At 36.4% G+C, this 22,253-nt stretch overlaps 5 protein-coding genes across 9 annotated transcripts; 2 read left to right on the forward strand and 3 right to left on the reverse strand.

Annotated features, from left to right (window-relative positions):
- Window positions 1–144: 144 nt before the first annotated feature.
- On the reverse strand, window positions 145–3,056 carry LOC105179873 (ras-related protein RABB1b). Its single transcript, XM_011103525.2, has 6 exons — window positions 2,894–3,056; window positions 2,662–2,801; window positions 2,178–2,260; window positions 1,108–1,312; window positions 931–999; window positions 145–471 (listed from the first exon to the last, which is right to left on the reverse strand). The coding sequence occupies exons 1-6, from the start codon at window positions 2,937–2,939 to the stop codon at window positions 379–381; spliced, it is 636 nt and encodes a 211-aa protein (XP_011101827.1). The 5' UTR covers window positions 2,940–3,056; the 3' UTR covers window positions 145–378.
- Window positions 3,057–3,408: 352 nt separating this feature from the next.
- On the reverse strand, window positions 3,409–5,821 carry LOC105179881 (cytochrome P450 724B1). Its single transcript, XM_011103534.2, has 8 exons — window positions 5,599–5,821; window positions 5,148–5,472; window positions 4,893–5,045; window positions 4,551–4,793; window positions 4,378–4,464; window positions 4,124–4,202; window positions 3,925–4,031; window positions 3,409–3,860 (listed from the first exon to the last, which is right to left on the reverse strand). Exons 1-8 carry the CDS (start codon window positions 5,808–5,810, stop codon window positions 3,648–3,650), a joined length of 1,419 nt encoding a protein of 472 aa, XP_011101836.1. The 5' UTR covers window positions 5,811–5,821; the 3' UTR covers window positions 3,409–3,647.
- A 3,085-nt stretch (window positions 5,822–8,906) lies between these two features.
- Window positions 8,907–9,974, forward strand: LOC105179874. The gene is made up of 2 exons (XM_011103526.2): window positions 8,907–9,559; window positions 9,629–9,974. Exons 1-2 carry the CDS (start codon window positions 9,002–9,004, stop codon window positions 9,938–9,940), a joined length of 870 nt encoding a protein of 289 aa, XP_011101828.1. The 5' UTR covers window positions 8,907–9,001; the 3' UTR covers window positions 9,941–9,974.
- An 858-nt stretch (window positions 9,975–10,832) lies between these two features.
- Window positions 10,833–13,010, forward strand: LOC105179876 (28 kDa ribonucleoprotein, chloroplastic-like). Its single transcript, XM_011103531.2, has 4 exons — window positions 10,833–11,425; window positions 11,713–11,814; window positions 12,436–12,717; window positions 12,812–13,010. Exons 1-4 carry the CDS (start codon window positions 10,943–10,945, stop codon window positions 12,872–12,874), a joined length of 930 nt encoding a protein of 309 aa, XP_011101833.1. The 5' UTR covers window positions 10,833–10,942; the 3' UTR covers window positions 12,875–13,010.
- Window positions 13,011–13,085: 75 nt separating this feature from the next.
- Window positions 13,086–21,099, reverse strand: LOC105179875. Of its 5 annotated transcripts, none has more exons than XM_011103530.2 (8): window positions 20,746–21,099; window positions 17,022–17,374; window positions 16,648–16,791; window positions 14,743–14,793; window positions 14,086–14,211; window positions 13,946–14,004; window positions 13,482–13,632; window positions 13,086–13,354 (listed from the first exon to the last, which is right to left on the reverse strand). In XM_011103530.2, the coding sequence occupies exons 2-8, from the start codon at window positions 17,361–17,363 to the stop codon at window positions 13,343–13,345; spliced, it is 885 nt and encodes a 294-aa protein (XP_011101832.1). In that variant the 5' UTR covers window positions 17,364–17,374; window positions 20,746–21,099; the 3' UTR covers window positions 13,086–13,342. The 5 variants fall into 5 exon arrangements, with proteins under 5 accessions (XP_011101832.1, XP_011101829.1, XP_011101830.1 ...); XM_011103527.2 differs by having other exon boundaries at window positions 13,086–13,394; window positions 20,746–21,094; XM_011103528.2 differs by having other exon boundaries at window positions 13,086–13,394; window positions 14,122–14,211; window positions 20,746–21,091.
- Window positions 21,100–22,253: the final 1,154 nt, after the last annotated feature.

The following is a 22,253-nucleotide window of genomic DNA, read 5'->3' on the forward strand; positions in this document are numbered from 1 at the left end:
CCCTTTCCCCGATATGAGGTTTCCATTATACTTTCAGTGTCATTCTGAAGAGTGGTGTTGTTCAGTGGCAATACACACCGTTGGCATAATTTTGTTGGGTTTAAGGTTCTATACCATTAAACCCAAATTTAAAAGCTGTCAAAATGATAAGAATAATGAAAGAAACAATTACACTGACATCAATAACGTATGTCACATACAACATAAGTGTGAGCATGAGCAATAGCCAACTCTATTTTACACACGAACATTTAATTATCTTGAACTGTACAATTCTATGAAGAGTCCTTTATGTATTTAACGACAGTTGAAATCCATCAAAGCCGATTATATATGGACAGAGGGCAGATCCAGAGTTTTACGTGGATATATCTACAGTCAACTGCAGCAACCACCTCTTTGAGCAACTGCTCCATCTCTCCCACCTGCTGGACCCTGAGCTCTACCATAGCCAACTTTGATACCCGATGACTGCAATTTCAGCTCAAACATATTAAGCATACAGTTCAAATGTCTATTACATCCAGAAAGAAATCTCTTTTAATTATCCATTCTTTATGGGATGTATTTATCCCATCAATCCTAATATCATGGTGGTGCTAGAACAGTTTGCCACTTAACAATCAGAACAACCTCACAAGCCGCCTTCTCAGTAGGAAGCCACAAGGATACCTCAAACCATTATCTACTCAAATAATCTTAAATTTGAAACTGCCAATTCATACAGCAAGTTTTACTATATTTAAGTTGAAATTACCAGCTTTTGCATATCGGAAGAAAGTGGACTGCATTACAGATAAACACAAGTAAATCAACAGAGACTACTCGGAAAGCAATGATGCATAGTTTATAAGTAGAACGAATATAAGGTTGTCCTACTTATATCCTAATTCATATGTCACACAATAAACCCAAAGACCAATGCTTTACCTCGTTGGATACATCAAAGACACCTTCCTGAATCTTCTGTAGTATCTTGGCAGCAGTCTTAGTGAATGCCTGCATACAAAATTATATTGAAAAACAATGAGTACTTGAATTACTACAATGACATTAAGTAACATCAACCAATGATTGGTTCTCTAGATTTTGCCTCAAGTGTGTTACCTCCTCAACATTTTGTCCTGTTCTTGCAGATGCCTCCAGGAAAAGGAGTCCATTTTCTTTTGCGAACTGCTCTCCCTCCTCTTTGCTCACAGCTCTTCGGTGAGCGAGATCACTTTTATTCCCTACAAGCAGGATTGTCATATTTGGATTTGCATGTTGTCGAGCATCTTCCAGCCAGCTTGCGAGATGATTAAATGTCTCTCTCCTAGGCAACATAGTCACTTCCAGTTCAGGGAAAAAGTTCATTCATATCAATATAAGAATTTCATCACAAGTAGACAGAATATAGAAACTGTCAAATTACAAGATGTTAAAATTCGGAAGCCTCATACTTTTAACCTGAGGAACAACTTTTTGTCCTATTTTTATGACAACGAAAACTGAATCCAGATAACACCAAAAGTCGGAATAAAAATTTGCATCTACTCGGTCAGGGAGAAGGAGAAATTCTGTTGATATTCCCATTTATACTTGATAAGCTAAATTACTTAACTGACAAATGTTGACCCTTGTTAGAGGTGATCCAAGCCTTAGTCACCAACAACTTTGCGGAGAGCTAATTACTGAAATATGTACTATGTGCCCCCCCCCCCCCCCAAAAAAAAAAACAAATGCATTTCTAAGACATTCTAGTTTCTTAAACATCCTATTCTTCTCTCCAAGAAGAACGTTGGTTGTAGAAGCATTATAGGAAAACAAACAAACCAAAACACTCACAATTTTGAGGCGGGCAATCTCTTTGCTAATCCTGTTTCGATCTGTCCTCAAGCCATCCAACTCAAATTGGCCTACAACCATATCAAATCGAAGTTATATGTCTCCCCCCCCCCAAAAAAAAAAAATCCCCGAACCCCATATGGTTAGTCGTCATGTTGGTCCGGAAAAGCAAACATTGCCCTTCAAAAACTGAACTCCTATACCAAAAGGGATCTCCACATCATAATAGAAACAAGTTCACCTTAAGCACATAGTATGATAACAATTATAATGCTCACAAGAGATGCACGTGTACAAGAATAACAAAATTAACAGTGTGCATAAGAAGAGCATAGCTATCCCTTTAGCTTTACCTGGTGATGTCATAAACCAGAAGTGCTCCAGCTGCTCCTCTGTAATATGATCTCGTGATGGATCTGAAGGACTCCTGTCCCGCCTAAAAGAAGCAAGAAATATAGGTTTCCCTTAAGCTGTGAAGGCAAATAAGAACCAAATGCGATGTCCACGGGGAAAAGCTATAATTCAATAAAGACTAAATGCGATATCCGCGATGAAGACTAAAAAGCACAAAGACAAGGATCCTCTCTGCCGGACTTTGTAATGGATGGAGAGAAATTTAGATATCTTTGTCAGTCAAAGCTGAAATATTTTGGGTGTCCAAACGCAACTGCGACTCTTATCTCACTAAAATGTATTCATCTAGTATCAAACACCATTCACCCAGAAATATATAATCCGTAAAAAATCCAAACTACCACACACAATCAAGCATGAAAAACGTAGTAACAAAACTAAATGAAACTTCCGAAAGAGAAAAATGCAAAGCAAACGTAGTACAGTGTCCCAAATTTGAAGCTTAATCGGCCTGCCGTCAATAGTAACCATCCGAGCACCGAATTCAACTCCGATAGTGAGATCGTGCACCGGCTGAAACCTCTTGTCAGTGAATTGCAAAAGCAAACACGATTTCCCCACACCTGCAACACGATTCGCGATTAAAGAAGAACAAATTCAACTAGGGTTTTGACGTTTAAGGAAAAATAACAAGGAAGGGAGCTGCTTCCCTCACCCGTATCTCCGATGATTATGTACTTGAAGAGGTAGTCGTACGACATTCTTCTCTTAGGACGACGACGTTTGGAGCGAGGGAGGTTGAAGAGAAATGATTCTGTGTGTCTGGCTTCACCGCTTAAGCGAGTTGCAGAAGGAAAGGAATAACCGGATATTACGTATTGATGTAATGTATTTTGATTTTTCGTATATAATAAAGTTAGAGAGAGAGTGTTGGGATAATATAAAGAAAGAATTTGGTTGTCTAAATGGAACGTGCCAAGTAGGATTATGACTGAATTTTTTTTTATTTTTATTTAGTTTATGAAAAGAAAAAAATAGCGTTATGTAGTATTAAATATATTTTTGTGTATTAATCGATTTTTGGTATACATAGAACATGTGTGATAGATGAATATGCGAGTTCAATTTCAAACGATGACCATGCAATCACTTCAATTTGAGTTGACAAATAGAATAATAAAAAAGCATATGGTTTTACTTAATTATTGTAATAAATATAGTTGAGGTGAGAAACATCTGAAAAATAGGGAAGGGGTAGGTAGCAAGTAGCAAGTAGCAAGTAGCAAGCACATTATATTTCACCACTGCAAAGATGGGAATATACAAATATCGCTGAGCTACTCCAAAAATGTGGGCTAGGAATTTATGATTTTCCTGATAATAATGAACCTACTAACAACTCCAAATCCAGCTATGCCCCAATCAATTTGAAGCTTATACATTGATTTGGGTGTGTGTGTGTGTTGTGTCTAGTTGTGTATTTGCTCAATCTCTAGCACCAAATCTCTCTTGAACTCCAAGTAAGGGCATGACATTGGGCACTCGTCTACTTCCGTTTTCCACCTTATGTTTAGGACAAAATGGTGTAGAAAAAAGGCAATCTCCAGTTTACCAAGTTCCGCCCCCGGACAAATCCGCAGTCCTCCGCCAAAAGGGGTCACTTTTCTGCTTGTTGCTGGGTCCTGTTCATATACAGAATCAGCACACAATTTAAAATACGATAATGCAATGAAAATCGATACTTACGGCCCATCTCCAAGGGTTGAAATCAGAGGGATGTTGATGGAGGGAGGGATCAAGATGTGTAGCTGAGAAAATTGGGAGCACTTGCCAACCCTCAGGAATTACATACTCTGCAACATTTGTTACACAAGACCTGTCCAAATTAGTGATTGATTTGTAATACCGTTAGGTAATTAACTACCTTGGAAAAAGGACCAAGTACCTTTGAACTTAACATCCTTGAGAGCTTTCCGGTGCACAAACTTAACTAGATTTCCGCAACGCAGTGCTTCACTAATCACCTAGTTAATTTGCAGAGAATCAGTTAGCACTCTACACGTGTAAGTGTACTAAAACATAACCGATGACGTTTAACACTGTGTGGTTGAAAATCGGCCATCAGTGACAGCCGCGATTTGTGCTGTAGTAAGTGCTAAAATGAACTAGTCATGTAAGTGGACAAGAGAGTGTTACTACATGAGAAGTAAACTCCATGTTCTTGTAGTCTTCCCAACTCAAAGGCTCTCCTTCCTTCTTTCTTTTCCTCAAGACTTGGTGTTCATTCTGCAGTATGGTGTTTAGGACAAACAGATGAGAGCTGAGCAGCAGTAAGTAAACAAATGTAATTAGTTTATGCATTTATGAATGACCTCAAGTGTTTGGAGGGCAGACGGGGCGTGTGCAAGAAAATAGACGATGAGGGCCATAAGGCCAGAGGTTGTTTCATAACCAGCCAGCAAAAGGTCCAGCAAAATGCTCACTTTTTCCTCATCATTTAAGCAGCCTTTTCCCAATACTTCATCTAGAAAGTCTCCTGTTACATGTGCTCCACTCATGGCACTTTCCCGCTTCTTTATTATATCTTTCAGAGTGGACGATATCCTTCTTCTTGCCTGCAGAGAAAAGAAATAGCATTGGCCATTACACATAATCATTTCGAATCTTTCCTTTTGCAAATAGAGATTAGCCTCATAGAGTGTTAAATTTACTACCGTGACGGCCTTTGAGTAAGCAGTCCCTGGAATGTGTAGAGGCAGAGAGACAAAGCCTTTCATGAATGTGAGGAAGTCTTGGAGTACTTTAGCAGCTATCGGATCCTCAGGCTCAATACTTAGCAGATTTTTCAACATAAGATAAAAAGTTAACTGCATACAATAATACAAGTAAGGTAATTAGTATATGCAGTGACAAACATAGAGTCCAGTGTATCCCCTCATCACATCTTTATTTCTTTCATAATCTAATACCTGTTTTGCTTCCTTGAAGAAATGCACTTGATTCTTGGTTTTCCAAGAATCAATAAAGGAGATAGACAATTTCTCAACAACACGAAGAAAATCAGGCCTGGATTTGGAAGCATTGATGAAACTAAGCGCAACACTTCTCAGCTTCTTATGAAGCTCCCCTGAGACGAGCATCATGGATAAGTTGCCAAGAATGTCATGAACCGGTTTAGGATAGCTGCTCTGGAACAGCCTCTCCTCGTTCTGAAGAACGAACGTGTTGAGCTCCAGATCACAAGAGACTATTGTTGGGGTACAAAAGAGATGGGATTTGAAAACACTTCCAAATCTGTCATGATTTATCAAAAGAAAAAAGTTATACGTCCCGATGAATAAACAAACACATTCGGACATTCTTATCTTATGTGTGTGTGTGTGTGTGTAATTGTATATAGGTAATGAGTTGACTACTCACCTAGAACAATGTTCTTGAAGGAATCTGCCTGTAGAGGTGGATTTATGAGGGTGGAGAAAGGCAAGAGTTTCTCCTAACAATGGCCAGTAAAACTTTGTTCCATTTGGTAAGGCTGCAGCAGCCTTTTCTTTGAAAATGGAGATCCCAAAAAGCTTACACACAAAAACTAAGCCTAACAACAGAGCAAACACCAAAGCCCAAAATGTAGCCATTTTATTCTTAAACTTTCATTCAAATGCACCTCTTATATATATATATATATATATGATATTCACTTCTTCAAAAGTATATATATATATGTCTATGATTTAACTTTTATATGGGGCTACAAATACGTTTGTTTTTGGGAAAAGATTACAACACTAATTTTCAAGATGCCTCTCTCTCTCTTTCTCTCTGTCTTGTACATTGTGGTCGGTATATATAGGCCTTCTCGAGGTGTATTTAACGAAATGTCACTAAATGTGCAGCGTGTGAATTCTCCTTTTCGTCCCTAATTTAATTCTTGTGTTGTGGCTGACGTTGTCCATGGATGGGCAATCTCGTAATTTGACTCATTGAATTTAATTTGTGTTTACTATGTGGATACCATTACATCTGTAATTGAGATTGCCATTTCCCTTTTTTGGTTTAATCCTAACATCATTCTCCATATCACATTTAATTCCATCATTATAATAATATATTCTACACTTAATTATTTATTTCTTGTGATTTTAATTATATTGCCAAGTTCTTACCATGCAAGATCAGCCCACTTACTACTCATTAAATTATAATAATTTAACTGCTGTCTGTGTTCCAAAATTAAACGTGTTCTTGCCTTGTTTGCCCAAAACAAAGAAAAAATATTTAATCAAAGTCCAGATTATGAGATTTTGAATTAATGGGCACATGTTAAATTTTTCTTAATAATATTAATTTACTAGTCACACAAAAACATATACAGTTTAATTGTTTTTTCCCAAATATATTGATGGTATTTCAATGGTTCAAACACTCCAATTTCAAATAGCAAACAACTCACCATAATTAGTCACAGTGCATTTCACTGTGTGTGTTGCAAAAACAATAGTAGTCAAAAGTCCAAAAGTTCTTTTTCCCTCCTCAAAATTATTATAAATATGAAATTTATTATTTCAACTGAAATTAATCAAGAATTATAAACTTAAAGTTGATAACTGCTAAAAACCATCTTCAATGCACATATACGTATAAGAAAAAAATACAATTTACGTCCCACAACTTAATTATGATGTTTGATGTTTGTTATAATTACAAATACCCTTTTGTTATTTGAAAAATTAGAGAGTTATTCATTAGACGATTGTCAATTACGTGACATGATTTGTAAATTTTCAAACAACGAGCTAATATTTATTTATAATTAAAAGAGTTATCAATTAATGAGTTTAAACAAAAAGAGGAAGTTCCCTAAAGGGCAGCCAAGAAGGAAAAGTTTGAGTCTGAAAATCTACCACTTTTGAAACCTTTGATTAATTTTGTACAAGGGTGATGTTGATGTCTGTATTTCCAAACCGACCACTCATTTCTTGCATGTATTTTGGCTTTACTTCCAAACAAATTAACAATTCTTAGCCATCATTTGTTTCAACAACAATAATAATAATATCCTCTAACTGCTCAATCCAATAATAATATTTAAATATGTATAGGCTGGTTTTATGTGCATGAATGTTTGACTTGTGAAGTTTGGGATGTGGGGCGTGCAGCATTATATTTATTTATAAGTATTGATCATGTACCTTAATAGTCGACAACATATGGGACATTAGACTATGATATTTTGAACCCTATAGTATTCATCGTCCTTCCATTGAACTAATTCACTTTTGTTTGATTTTATTATAATTTTTTTGGATGAGTTTATTATTTATTTGAATTGATTTTTCACTAATTTTGATTAAACTATGTACCACAAAATTTTGATATTAGTCACGTTCTAATTTGATGTCAGCAATATCTACACTTTATGTCGTTATTTATTGTATTTCATATTTCATTTTTGAATTGACACGTCTAATGTACATCGCCTTAGAATCGTAATAAACTTTTCCAATTTATTGCATGAAATACCACAAATCAATACATTCAGTAAGCATTTTTCTTAAAAAAAAAAAAAGATGAAAAAAATAATAGGAAAGGTGGTAGCTAAGTCCCCCAATGATAAGTTTTGGCACGAGGTGTACAAAGGAAGGTGCAAGAAAGTCAAAAAAAGGAAGGAAAGAATGACTTTGTGGTCGCTTATATATACAAAGCATGTGTATAGTGTGTACTGTGTACATACCCCTTAAATCAATTATCCCTCAAATTACAACATTCTTAATTAGTATATATTAATTTAAAAATAATTATATTTATCATTCCTAACTTATAATCTATTTACACAAATTATTCTTACTTTTTATGTACTAATGTTGACGTTTTTGGAAAAGTTTCAAAAAATATACGTGATTTGTATGAATGATGTTGATGTTTCTAATTAGTATATATATAATTATCCAAAAATTAAAAATAATTTATATAATATGAAGTGTAAATATAATTAGCCCATTAATTTATGATACCATACTAACTCTTATCCAACAAATAATAATTTTAGAAATGGTGTAGATGAAAATGAAAGTGGGTGCAGGTGCACACGGGTGCTGGATCCGGGCCCCAAATTACTCGATTAAAAGCAAATTGGAGCGAGTGAGCTGGATCTCACCACCACTATTATTATTATTATTATTATTATTATTATTTTTCCTTTTCTGGACCACCAATTTAAACATGCCACTGCATCTAGATTTTATTTTACTTTTGCCCCTTCAACCTTTATGATATTCCATATTACTACAGTTGTAATTCTTCCAAGGGAAACAAAAAAAAAAAAATTAATTTTTGGGATATGAAGTGGGGGGCCCCAACATTCGTGGGGGGTTAACATTAAAAAAAATAAAAAGCGGACATTACTAATAAATCATATTGTCCCTATGGATGTTTTCAAAACCCTAATCATTCTTTTTAACCTGTAATTAATCATACTGCTTTCTCCTCTTCCCCTTATTCTTCTTTGCCAACATTAATTATTATGCTAAAAAACATAAATATGTCTGTTTTGAACAGTAAATTATATATGTTTATAAAAATATTTAAGAATTTTTAAATTAGTTGAAAAGACAAGGATGTAATTTTTTATTTTATATTTGAGTCAGTTCAAGATTTGGGCTAGCAAAAACCATATTCTTGGCACAGCCCCAATTATCCTACAACAATGGCCCATTAATAGTATTTATTACGAATTTTCTCCAAACACAATATTATTGCCGAGTTATCCATTTCCTCTGTTTCTGGTGGACGACACTTGGGCATTTCCAGCAGACACCAATTTCATGCCATGTTCACCGTTCGCCAGATTCCCCAAAAATGGCCGTTTTCAGATCACAACAACTCAAAATCCTCCTCACCTTATCCCTCATCAAGAAACCAAACGTATCTCCCAAGAATTTCCAGCACTCAGAATCCAGCCAACAATCAAACGGCTGATCAGAACTCTAGCCCAGCAGGCAGAATCAAACGCCTTGTCCTCTCCCAAGAAGGTAGAACAAAGCTCAACAACTACCCAGACAGGGAATTCTACGCCTACCCGCGGTTCGTCACTCATGTGGACAATAACTTCATCTCCACATTAACAAATCTTTACAGGGAAATTCTGAGGCCCGAAATGGAAATTCTTGATCTCATGAGCTCCTGGATCAGCCATTTACCTCAACAAGTACAGTACAAGAAAGTGGTGGGACATGGACTTAACGCGCAGGAGCTCGCGAGAAATCCCAGGTTGGATTATTTCTTCGTGAAGGATCTCAACAAGGAGCAAGAGCTTCAGATGGAGAATGGCAGTTTCGATGCTGTTTTATGCACCGTCAGCGTGCAGTATCTTCAGCAACCTGAAAAGGTCAGCTGATATATGCTTCTTTAGTTTTCGCTATTTGTGAACTGATGCTGTGTGTGTTACTGTTACCAGGTGTTTGCTGAGGTTTTCCGTGTGCTAAGACCTGGAGGGGTCTTCATTGTCAGTTTCAGTAACAGATTGTTCTATGAGAAGGCCGTAAGCGCCTGGAGAGACGGCACTGCATACAGCAGAGTTCAGCTGGTGGTGCAATACTTCCAATGCGTGGAGGGTTTCACCCAGCCACAAGTTATTCGAAGATTACCGAATGCTAAAGAGGATAACTCGATTTTCAGTCGGATTTCTGGGCTGTTGGGATTGTTGTCAGGATCAGATCCTTTCTATGCAGTGATAGCTTACAAGAACTTCAAACCTATATATGAATGAATGAATAAAAAGCTTTGATGTTCGTCAATTTTCATTAGCTGCATTTCTTTGACAGCTTTAGTCCTCTAGTGAAACTGAGTTTCCGTGTGCGTATATTCTCTTGGGCATACATCCAAATAGTTGTGAACTGGTGTTGAATTAAAAGATAGAAGCCAGGTCAAGAAATCAGATGCAAAGTATTGGAGGAATTCTGTATAAATCTTCATATATGCGAAAACAGAGTTGGAGAAACTTGTTTAAATAGCTTATACAGGACGGGAGATGAGTTCAACTAACTAAACGAACTACAGCTAACCTTTAACAACTAAAACTGCAAAAGTGCTACATTACTAATTACACGCCTTGTATGCATGCAGCCTGCAGAGAAGTGTTCCAACCCTGAAACATTCATCAACTGGTTTGTACCAGACCATCGGTACAGCATGTCTAGTGCAATATTAGCATCAACTTTTAAGAGGAAAAATATATCATACACGTGTGGAGATGGCAAAAAAAGACCTCTCCTTAGACAGAGAAATGTGCAAATCATGGTGGAGATATTGAGTTCCACAAGGCAAGATAACCAAGAAATGCATCAAGACCGCAAACTAAGAGAACTATCTAGTTTTGCACGAGAATTCTGACATGGGCTGAAGCAATTAATGTTGCAATTAAGTGTAAGTAATATATTGTATGTAAATTTCCTCTTAAAAAATATTAATCTTCTTGTATTTTTTAAAATTTTCGAATTTCTGTGCTTACATGATAAAATGGAAATAAACTTAAGCCAGTGAAAGAGATCAATGAACCTACAGAATCTCAAAGAGGCTACAAAAATATCTGGACTTGCGGCTATGTGATCTGTTTGGACTTAGACCTACCAAGTCATCTAATATCAACCAGCTGGGCTTAGCCGATACGACCACATTTCTTTGCTAGGTGTGTTTTGAAATTCTTATCTACAAGTTTGCAACTCTCTCTCCCTCCCACCCTCTTTCTCTCTCAACTCGAAACTCACAAACTATGAGTTTTGCAACTACCCTTCATCTAAAATTGCTTGAATGTTGTTGTGCCACCACTGTGCCAAGAACTCATGCTACAACCTTCAGTTCTAAGCCCTTTTGTCCGTCCATTTCTCTAAGGCAAATCCACTTCTCATCCTCTCCCATTTCAACCAAATCCAAGATTTTGCGTTTCAGGATTGTCCCATTTGTTGCACAGACTTCAGACTGGGCCCAACAAGAAGAAGAGGAAGAAGAGAAGAGTGGGATTGAGTATGAAAGTGACGAGGGGATAGAGGCCAATGCTACCGATTCTTTCACATGGGAAAGTACAGAGGAGAATGTGGATAGTGATGGTGTAGGTTTGGAGGAAGGGGACGACGAGGATTCTTATGCTGAGCCACCGGAGGAGGCCAAGCTCTTCGTTGGGAATTTGCCTTATGATGTCGACAGTGAAAAATTGGCCCAAGTTTTTTATCAGGCTGGAGTTGTAGAAATTTCTGAGGTACGAAAGATCCTTCCTTTATGGAATTTCTAGAGCATGTGGTGTTGTTCTAACATGCATATCTGCTTTAATTTCCTTTGCCCAACTCTTAACTTTCTAGTTTCTTGCTGGTTTGAATTCTTGCTGCATGTTCTTTCCATGGCATGAGCTATATTAAATATCAAGAAAGAGAAGGGTGTTACGATTTTCTAAGTTTGTATTATGTTCCTCATTTATTGTCTGATTTATGAGGTGAGCCTTGAGAAATGATGATCAGGATGCATTTAATCATGTCAATATCAATGTAGGTGATTTATAACAGGCAAACAGATCAAAGTCGAGGCTTTGGATTCGTGACAATGAGAACCGTGGAAGAAGCTGAGAAGGCTGTGGAGATGTTCAATAAATATGTAAGTTGCTTGTATATTTGTTCGGTCCTAGTTTCTTCAAGTTCCTGTTACCACACTTGTTGGAAAGTCCAACTCAGATGAATGAGACATCTTGCTTTATGCGTGTATGATAAGTTCTATAGCATCTTTGTCTTGGGTTAAGTCTTACTTTCTCTATGATTCTCGATATTAAATGAAGTTGCCCCAAACTCTGATGATCTGCTTTCAGTGGAATAAGTTACCAGCGTTTTTATGGTACAAAATATTGAATTCATCATTTACTGTCAAAAATTACTGAGAACTTTCTGAAGGCTTCTTATCTGCGATAAGTCAGTTGCTGTAAATATTGTCTGGGGGGCTTTTATATCAGGTGAAGGCAATAAACAAGTTTTCTTTTCTTTTTTCTTTTTTTTTTTTCCGCAAAAAGTATGTTACGTTATTGTACAAGATACTCGTATGTTTATCCTTGCTGACAAATGCTGGTATTTTCCTTAAAAAACCATATGAAGCTAAGCTAAATTCAGTATCCTGAATTCTTGATTTTTTTTATTTTTATATTTCTTGCGTATGATGTCGATTTTTGAAATGAAACCTTCTGAGATCATCCTCATCTGAAGTGATTCTTATCCCACTATGCTTCAGGATCTAAACGGAAGACTATTAACCGTAAATAAGGCTGCTCCACGAGGTACTCAGCCAGAGAGGAATCCCAAAGTATATGAGCCTTCCTTCAGAATGTATGTTGGCAACTTACCGTGGCAAGTGGATAGTGCTCGGCTGGAGCAGGTATTCAGCGAACATGGCAAAGTGGTTGACGCCAGAGTAGTTCTCGATCGGGAGACTGGACGGTCTCGTGGATTTGGTTTCGTAACAATGTCAAGTGAGACCGAACTAAACGATGCTATAGCTGCTCTTGATGGACAGGTAAGGCGGCCGCCTCTCCATTTTCCTTTAATTGGAGCAGCATACTTGATGTTGCTCTTATCCATCTCATCATATTCTGTCATTTGTGATGCAGAATTTGGATGGCAGGGCAATTAGAGTTAATGTTGCCGAGGAACGACCAAGACGTGGCTTCTGATCTAAACTACCATATTATGTGATTTTTGTATTAGTACTTCCTTTTTGAGAATTTTCATCCGCCCTCACCTCTAATAGTGCAAATTATGCAGGCAACAACCACCTAAAGTGAACGAACCTTCTCTTTCAATCTCATAGATCCTTCCTCTATATATCTTGCAGCACACATCATTTCGAAAAAGTAGATGTTTCAAATATCCAGGAAAGTCCTGTAGAAATGAACTCACTCATTCAACTGTACATGTTACAATCAGCCACAGCTACAAGACATGCTTACGAATGAGTAACAGAGGCTATTTTCACTTAAGATCTTATGTACAAGGAAAACGACAACACCCTCATGAAACTTGAAAGGGTAGGGGTTGGGTAAGCAAAAATGCAAGTCCGCAAACTCCAGCAGAACATGGAGTTCAACGTAGATTGACTGGGAAATTCTTCAGTACTCCTCATTTTCCAACTTCAGACTGGCTTAGCTCGTATGCTGTAACATAGAAATACAATCTCCACAGTGTAACATTGTCCTACAAATGGCCACAAACATTTTAAAGTAAACTTTAAAAGATAATATAAAGTTAACCAGCAGAACAAATAAACCTATTGTTCCCTACCTCCTTATCAAGATCAACATGCACTTCATCACATGAAGATTTCTCTGATAGCTTATTATGCCCAATAATTTCCACAACATAGTCAAGATTCCTGGGCGGTAGATTTTGAATTAGTCTACGAAGCTGTTGCTTCTCGGCAGCGGTCATTGGCCTGTTGGAGAAATTAGGATTATTAAGATAAAGCAAGAATCATTGGCCTGATTAAGATGTCTGAAGAAGGCCTGTCATTCCTAAAAGAAGTCTTTACAATCTCCCTTTTCTCCAGTTTAATACAAAATACAATGACACGCGTCTGAATTTCATTCCAGGGAAGCAAGTGAAATGCTTAAAAGAATAAGGAACTCAACAGGGCAAAAGATTAGACTGCATGACCAAGCAGCAAAACAGTAACAAGTTCTGACGTTACCAAGGGGTAATAATTAACTAATATATTCCCCTATTTGAAGTACAACATTTAAAGATACCTGCAAGTCGTCATTATAATATTCAGAAGTTCATCAAGATTCTGCTCCATGTGATGCAACTGTCAATAGCATTTCATAAGGGATACAATAGCAATCCTGTGAGTTGTTTAATTCCCGATTATAAGACTGTGAACTCATACATTAATTGGGGAAAGTAGTTCGTCGTGTACAAGTACCGTGTCAGAAAGTTCACCGCAGTGCTTCTTCATCAGTTCCTCAACCTTAGTGCTATCATTCTCTAAAAGAAACCGCAAGTCATCATCAATCTGAGAAAGTAAGAGACACATGAACAGGTTCAATTACCTTTTTTACGACATGAAACTTGTTATAAAGCACTGTTTCATTTCCCAATGTTAACAATGGACATAGATATCTGTTACTTATAACATACCAAGAATTAGGGATAATTTTGCATTTGAGCTATCAGTTATTCTGGCATCCTTTCCTTTTTGAGGAATTAACAGCAGATGATTTACAACTCTCAGGATGTGGTAAATAATGCAATAATATATCATTTAAATTAACAGACTCACTCTTTAAATTCATCATATAATTATTATGCAAAACATATGGATATGTCAAATATTAAATTTTGAGATACAAGCAAAAAATTTGTTTTAAAAGAAACTAGTATAGTATTTGGAATCAAGACAAGCTGGAAGATCAGAAAGTAAATATTAGCCAAATCCAAGTATTAGAGGTCGAGTTGCTTTTTTTATTCTACATGTGTGTTTTAGAGAGGTCAAATTCAGCTCAAGGAGAGGATATATGGACACACCATTGTTATCTATCCTTACCTCTGTACTTTTCGCGGTGGCCATAGTATCAGAATTCATAATCGGTCCATCCTTCAGGTTTTTACATATGTAAGTCCACATGCATTGCACAGAGACCAGAAAAATGAGCACATCAGAGTTAAAGGGCATTACACTTTCTTTGACCTCTCTAACAAATAAATTAGAAATGATCATAACAGTATCTTCACATTTCACCACCAAAATTAATGCAGTAGATCATCGGTCACTTTGATGATGACAATCTACAAAAATTATTAGAAATATTCAGTAATATTTTTTTTTTTTAAGCATAACTAATTCAAAATTTTCTTTATCAAATTTGTGATTGAATATTGAACGGTGATTCAGTGAATGGCAAGAATATGAATGCCGTCCCTGGGGTCACATAACTAGATACAAATATAACCAGATAAATGTTGCAGTGTCTAAAACTCATAGTCCCCCCAACTGCGTGTCCACATCATCTCTCGACTGCAAGACTCAGCAGCATGCTTCAATTAAAATATTGAGTGATGATTTGTATTATCCATTCACATGAGGGTTCATGACAATTCATTTGAACTATATGACATTTAAAAGTGAGGAGAGCAGAAAGTGTCCAAAGCACTTTAACTTCTAAAGATACTCCGAGCATTCCAAGCGATATACTTTGTGATAGAACAGACATTTTGTTTCGCACCGACGCATCCAAAACATATTACGTGTAAGTGTATATGAACGGAAGTAAATAGAGAGCTAGAAAGTTATACATTTAACCAATTTAGCCATCATAAATCCCCCCCTCCAAAGATAACTCACTGTTATTGAGACTTTTTATATTCCAACTTCTACATCTACATAAAAAAAACAGAGACACCTATAAATCTAACTGACAAGGAAAAGACATAAACTCAGGACAGCCTTAGTTCCATTGGGAGCAGGTCTCCAACGAAGGGTACTAGTTTCCTGATACTGGATGCATTTATAAAAGGCTTTGTCGCATAATTCTTTCTCTGTCATTTGCACATTTTTATGCCTTTGCATATAAAAAGGTAAAACAAAAGGGCAACATAAATTGATGCAACAAGATCTTGATAAATGTTTACTAAGATGTGAAAGTGAAAGCAAACAAGCATGTTGAAGTTGCTACATCTGAAAGGCAATGATATAGTTAGCAGAGAATACAAATACATCTCGGAGATGAACAAAATGAGGAATAAGAAACATCAACTGACCCAGATACCAACAACAAAGCATCACAGCCAATAAGTGTAAGAACCACCATTATGGCAAAATAAAGACAAGACGAGACACCTTGAGAACTCAATTGACTCTACAGGCAACAATTATTTAAACGAGAGCCCTTCTGTGTTAGTGTTGTCACTGGACTTACTCCAGATTTCCAATGAATGCCAGCAACTTTTTAAGAATGCGTCTCAAAGTACAAATTGAGAAGGCTGCTCGCCCAAAGTCAAGTAACCCACTCAATCATGTAACAATGACAAATACTGGCCTGGAAGCACGAAAACCAATTTCAAAGGTCAATTCTAACCAGTCTAGCCTCCAATTGGTACCAGGAAGCACAACTTACCTATCAGCTTGGCTATGCCTTGATCTAAAATCCAAATTACCCAGATATTCCCATGGTTGCCCTTGCTATTTTTCCCTTTAGCGTGCCTCTATACCTCCATTCCATATTGCTCTATAAATCTTAACTGTTCCTTTTTTGTTTTGGGTCGGGATTATGCAAGAAATCAATTCATACAAGACAGAACAAATCGCCTGCCTTTAAATTCCTTTGCTTTTTGCAACAAAATATAGTTCACTACATGAAAATATAATATAAGATAGTTAAGAACTACAAAATACAACTTCAAATGCTCCCCAACCTAACCACCATACAAAAAATAGTAAGAGGATGCTCACCGAACATGCAGGTAATACTTTGAGCTTCTTGTGAGGTGGTTCTGGTTCATCAGCCTTGCGTGTTGAGGCATCCAAGCTTAAAATACTTTCTTTGCATCTCAAACATGATCGAATTCGACAAATAGAAAGAATGGGATCTATCATCTAAAAACAAAAATAAATAAATAAAAAATATCATGCATAAACACAAACAGGAGACAAAGAGAAGTCTGTCAACTTTCAACAACTTAATCACAATAGTTGTACTTTTTACAGTTTTCAGCTTCATGTAACTGTGCTGTGCATGAACCTGATTTAGTACATAACACACACCAAATAACAGAGCAAGTGATCTCATATCAGCAGATTAGAGATAAAGCAAATTTGATGATTACCTCATCAACCTCATGAGTAAGAGTAAAAACACTCTGCCGAAGCAGTGATTTTAATCTTTCCTTTTTGGACTCTGTAAGTAGAGCTCCTATTCCATTAGAAAACAATGATGCAGAACCAATGACACCATTATTATCTTTGGTTCTGCAACTACTCTTAGTTGAGCCCTTTTCTCTGCTGGATTTACAAATGTTTCCAGCTAAAGCAGAAGTTTGATGAGGAGAAGGCAGAAGATCATCTTGAGAAAGAAACTCTGACACCTCATTTCTATAGAAACCAAAGAAGTCTGGTCCTACTATATTGTTTTCCTCAGAAGCAGTCAGATCCCCTGAGTTTTCTGACATAAGAACAAACTCTGCAGCAGAAAATAATTGTTTATTTATCAGGAAGGGTAGTGGGGATGCGATGGAAAACTCAAGCCAGGGCAAAAACTTGGACCAACAAGCACAAGCATATTAGCCCTTGTTGTGCACCCACATAGAATACAATGCAAAGCCTCCATTTTTCCAAATGTAACATTAGATGACAAAAGTCAAGAAACACTAGGGAAAATACAAGTTGTTTTCAAATTATCATGGCATATAAGCAAAATGCATATATATAACAAACCTTTGCCTTTCCAAGGAGACACTATCTTGAGTTTTAATCAGGGGGTGTTTGCAAGCGCGTATTTTAAATACTTATCAACTTATTGCTGGAAAGAGCATTTTTGTCTTTTAGCTGTTTTTTTTAACTACTTAAATTAAGTTGATTTAAACCAAAGGCTATAAGCAGCTACCTATCAACTTCTACGCTTTATTAGTTAAATTGTAAATATTTATACTACTGTTAACTTACAACTTTTTCCACGACTTATAACACCACAAAAGCAGAAGTTATTGCAAACACCCCTTCAGTATATTCTCTCTGAACTTCGATTTGAATTAGAAATATTATTCAATCATAACTTAAGAAAGTATCACCTATTTTTTCCCATGAGATGAAGAGAACTAAGAAGGCATGAAGCACAAGCATCTTCCACGTGCCCTCGGACCATCCCCTTCTCAAGTGCATGAGTTGGGGAGCTGATAGGAGTGTGCACAGGGCGCCTATTTTTCTCCTTTTACCAACTCTACACCGCCAAGTTTGCCTAAACCCTTATCTTGTTGCCATTGTTAATGTGAACTCCAAATATCCTCTCTTCGTATTTTTCCTTGGCAAATGTTTCCTTTTTCTTCTTCCATTAACTCCACTTAAGAATCTCCTTTTTCCGTTATCAAGCGCTGCAGGCAAGCACATGACCAACGCATAGCGGAGAAGCACACTACCGATGCATAGCGCACCACAACGAGTTAATCTAGTGACACACATTAAGTCCACCCAAAGGGAAAATTAAAAAAAAAATAGAGTGCATCCCTGCATCCCACCATAAGATTACTGGATCAAGATTCGAGACATTCATATACTCATTTGTTCCGAAGTTTCATTTTAAAGACGCCCCTTCAACTTTAGAACACTACTTTACAAGGTAACAACACATAAACATACAAACTTCCACTGTTTCCACTTTATCTAGAACTCGCGCAAAAGTAGGACCCACGTAATACATTTACTGAGAACGATTTCCTATTAACCCCTACTTCTCATACTGCTCTTTATTGGTTTAGGGGAAAAACATCAAAGCCAAATTAACAAGCAGGCTATAGGTGGGACTAATGGTAAAAATCTCATTTCCATGTCTACAGATGACAAATGGGGCGGATAAAGAGGAGCCCATCCGAACCTATTCGATTCGGATCAAATTTCAGGTTCCTATTTTGGGGACAGTTTTGATTTACAGACGCAACTATATTTTTAACATAACATTATTTTATTAAATATTTATAAACAATAATCTTATTGTTTTGAAAAAGAAATATTAACTGAGTAAAGGAAAAAATAATATTTAACCAAGCCTACGGTCTAGACACTCAGTTCTGGAGACAAGGTAGGTCCTAAATGGGTTTGAAGCAAGACAAGGCGGGTTCGGAGTCCAATCATGGTAGAGCGGGTCAGGTCCGAAGGCAAGTAGGTCTCCAATCCGTGAAAACTAAAAGGAGTGTGTCTCGAGTCCAACCATACTTGTCCTGTTGCCATCAGTGTTCATGTCACACCTAAGGCATATAGTATAGTACCCACAAGTTACAACATAATGAATTCCACTATCAATAAATTAGTTTCATCCTCACTTGTCCGACATTCCTAACTCATAACCATTTTGCTTTCTCTTGGACACCCTTATTTTTGTCCAGACAAATGCTTTGTGCATTATCTCTTTTGACATGCAAACAACATAACATTACCTATTCATCATCCTTGCAATAGCTACCCATAGTCATGATGTCAGTTGGAAAGTTCCAAAAAGATTATCATTAACACACCAAGCTCACACTTTGGTTACTTCATTTTCGAAGAAATGGCAGAGCTATAAAAAAGGGTACGTGAAACATATTTAACTTTGTTTGGTTTCATTTCTAGTTCATGAAAGTAGATAAAAAATAACTCCAAATATAATGGTAAGAGTGTTGGTTGGTTCAACAGCTCACTATCAAAAGTACCAAAAATCAAAACAAAATATATCCTACCCCTTCTTTCCATATTATTTATTATACAAAATGATGACACACCTATTATCAACACCTGATTTAACATCTCCAATAATTGTTGTCTCCTCAAAATACAAATAAAATGTATTTTAATTATTTTCAAAATTTTCAACCACTTGAGAAGCATGATATGACGTTTGCAGTAACTTCTATCCCTACTATGGAAAATGTTTTTATGCAATTTTAACACTTTTCAACCATCTCAAAAATTGTATCAAGCACCAATAACATTCTCTGATATTCACTTCAAATCCTCCAGAGCTCAAATTCATTTTCCCAAACATCCAAGATCAACACAAATTTACCATTGGACATAGTCCATAAAAAATATATAAAATTATAGTTCATAATTTAAAAGGATATTTTGGCACGAAATGAACTCATTGTTATACGCACATTAGAACCAAAGAGTATTTATAATTTTTCAAATAAAAATAAATAAGGTATTTAAAAATTATGCCATACCTAATAAAAAAATGACTAATTTACCGAAAGAAATATTGAAATCCCAATCACTAGGTTCACTCTTCCCCTTAATCAAGAAATGGGGCAAAAAGAAAACACACACGAAAAAGTTAGGGATACATAGGGTGGGGGGGAACAGTCAATAAAAGATCTAAAGAAGTAAATCAAAAGGAAAGAAGAAAATCAATGAATAAATAAGAAACTTGATTTGGATTCCAAATTTTTTAAAAGAAAAAAGGCATAAAAAAAGAAAATTTAAACACATTTTTTTCCGAACTGCATTTGAATAGAAAAATTCGAAGAACCATTTCAAATCACTTCATGTAAAATATGTTTAAGATACATTAAAATAGCACCCAAAAAGAAAAAAAATCAAAACTAACAGTAACGCGTGTGCGTAGCTATCTATATCCTAAACAAAAAATAATTTTATAAAATCATGTTACCGGAAACTCGAATGTTTCTGATGAATTTGTCATTATCATGTTAAGAAATTTGACAGAAACTTATCGATTCAAACACAATATTAAATAAACAAAACACTACCTCAGAAAACTCCAAAAATTAAAATCACAACAAAAGGAAGTAAGAAGTTAGAAAACAAGAACCATAGAGCAACAGGGTTCTCAAGACTTACACAGGATCTTTGGAAGCAAATTCTCAAGAACGTCGGAGGAGTCAGCTAATTTTTAGAGGATTTTGGTCTTCAGCCTTTTAAACCTCCTGTTCTTCTCTTTAATCAAAGTCTGGAACATTCAGATATTGGCAGCGTCGATGTATGAACGTGCGGCGGGGGGTGACACATGATATTATGAGTAGCGCGGGGTGGTTACTGTCAATCTAGCTTCGATTTTTCGGGCTATGATTCTACTTCAGATCCTGCACACGTGTCATTTGCAGCCTCTGCCTTCATTCGACCGACTTTTGTCGTTTCATCTTCTAGGGTTCTCTTTCTTTGACCGCTTCTATTTTAGAAAAAGAATGTACATTCTTATGCAGGGAAAATTATTTTTTTAATCTGTTAAGTACGTTGAGTTTTAATTTTAGTTGGATGATTATGTTTATATTTTTTTAAATTTAATAATTTAAAAAATTAATTGAAAATATCATTTTTTTCATTTATAATCGAAATATTATATGGTAGGCTAGGTAGACATATTTTGAGAATTTTTAAGCTTACGTGGTAATTGAAATGAGATGAAAGATATATTAGAAATATTTTAAATCATATTATAATTTATAAAAATAATAATATATATTATATGATGGGTATGGCCCAATGCATTTCGGTCCAAAAGCAAGTTAAAAAGTCCAGCACTCCACCCCCTGTGCTTGGCCGCGATAATAGGAAGAAGCCCACCGTTCACGGCCTAACACACTCAGCCCAAACTCCTGTAGCCAGCCTAATCCTCATATAGGTGTCAGTCCTCAAAGCTTGCATGGCGCACACATGGGCCCTCCATGTAGGCCCTCCTACTGACAGGGAGTACGTGACAGCAGGAAGGTCTCCCTCAAGTATTCAGACTCTAACATCTAGCAAACTCCTTGCGAGCTGGGAGTTCCCCTTCATCTCGGACTCTCCTCCTCACTTAAATATTAACTCTAACAAACATGATCCCAAATAAATAGGATTCCATCAAACTTTATCTTAACTAATTCTATCCATTTCCCACAAGAATAGGGAGCATTATCAATTCTATGGCAGAGGAGGATACTCTTCTATAAATAAGGGATTCATTCCCGGGCGGACGGACACCCTCAGAAATTTGGTTGCTACTCTGTCTCATCTCTATTACATTCATACACACGACTCATTTTTATTTTTCTATCATTACATCTCATTCTTTTAACACTTTTTATCATTTCGAATTATTATTCTTCAAATTCATTACTAACTTGGGCGTTAGAGTGCTAATATTTTATTTTGCAGGTCTCTTTTTTTTTAATTTTGTTTTAAGCAATCCAGGCCCAACACCTAAGTTGGATTTCGCCAGACTCGTGCTAAAATGGCACCCATCAATTGGCACCATCTGTGGAAATTTGAATAAAAGGCGTGTACCATGGAGACAACCAACAATCTCGCTAACAAGCAAAAGACTGTGGAGGCGCCCGACAGCAATCAACTTTTATAGGTTGTTATAGGAA

The sequence above is a fragment of the Sesamum indicum genome, unplaced genomic scaffold (genome assembly GCF_000512975.1).
Source record: "Sesamum indicum cultivar Zhongzhi No. 13 unplaced genomic scaffold, S_indicum_v1.0 scaffold00228, whole genome shotgun sequence".
NCBI lineage: Eukaryota > Viridiplantae > Streptophyta > Magnoliopsida > Lamiales > Pedaliaceae > Sesamum > Sesamum indicum.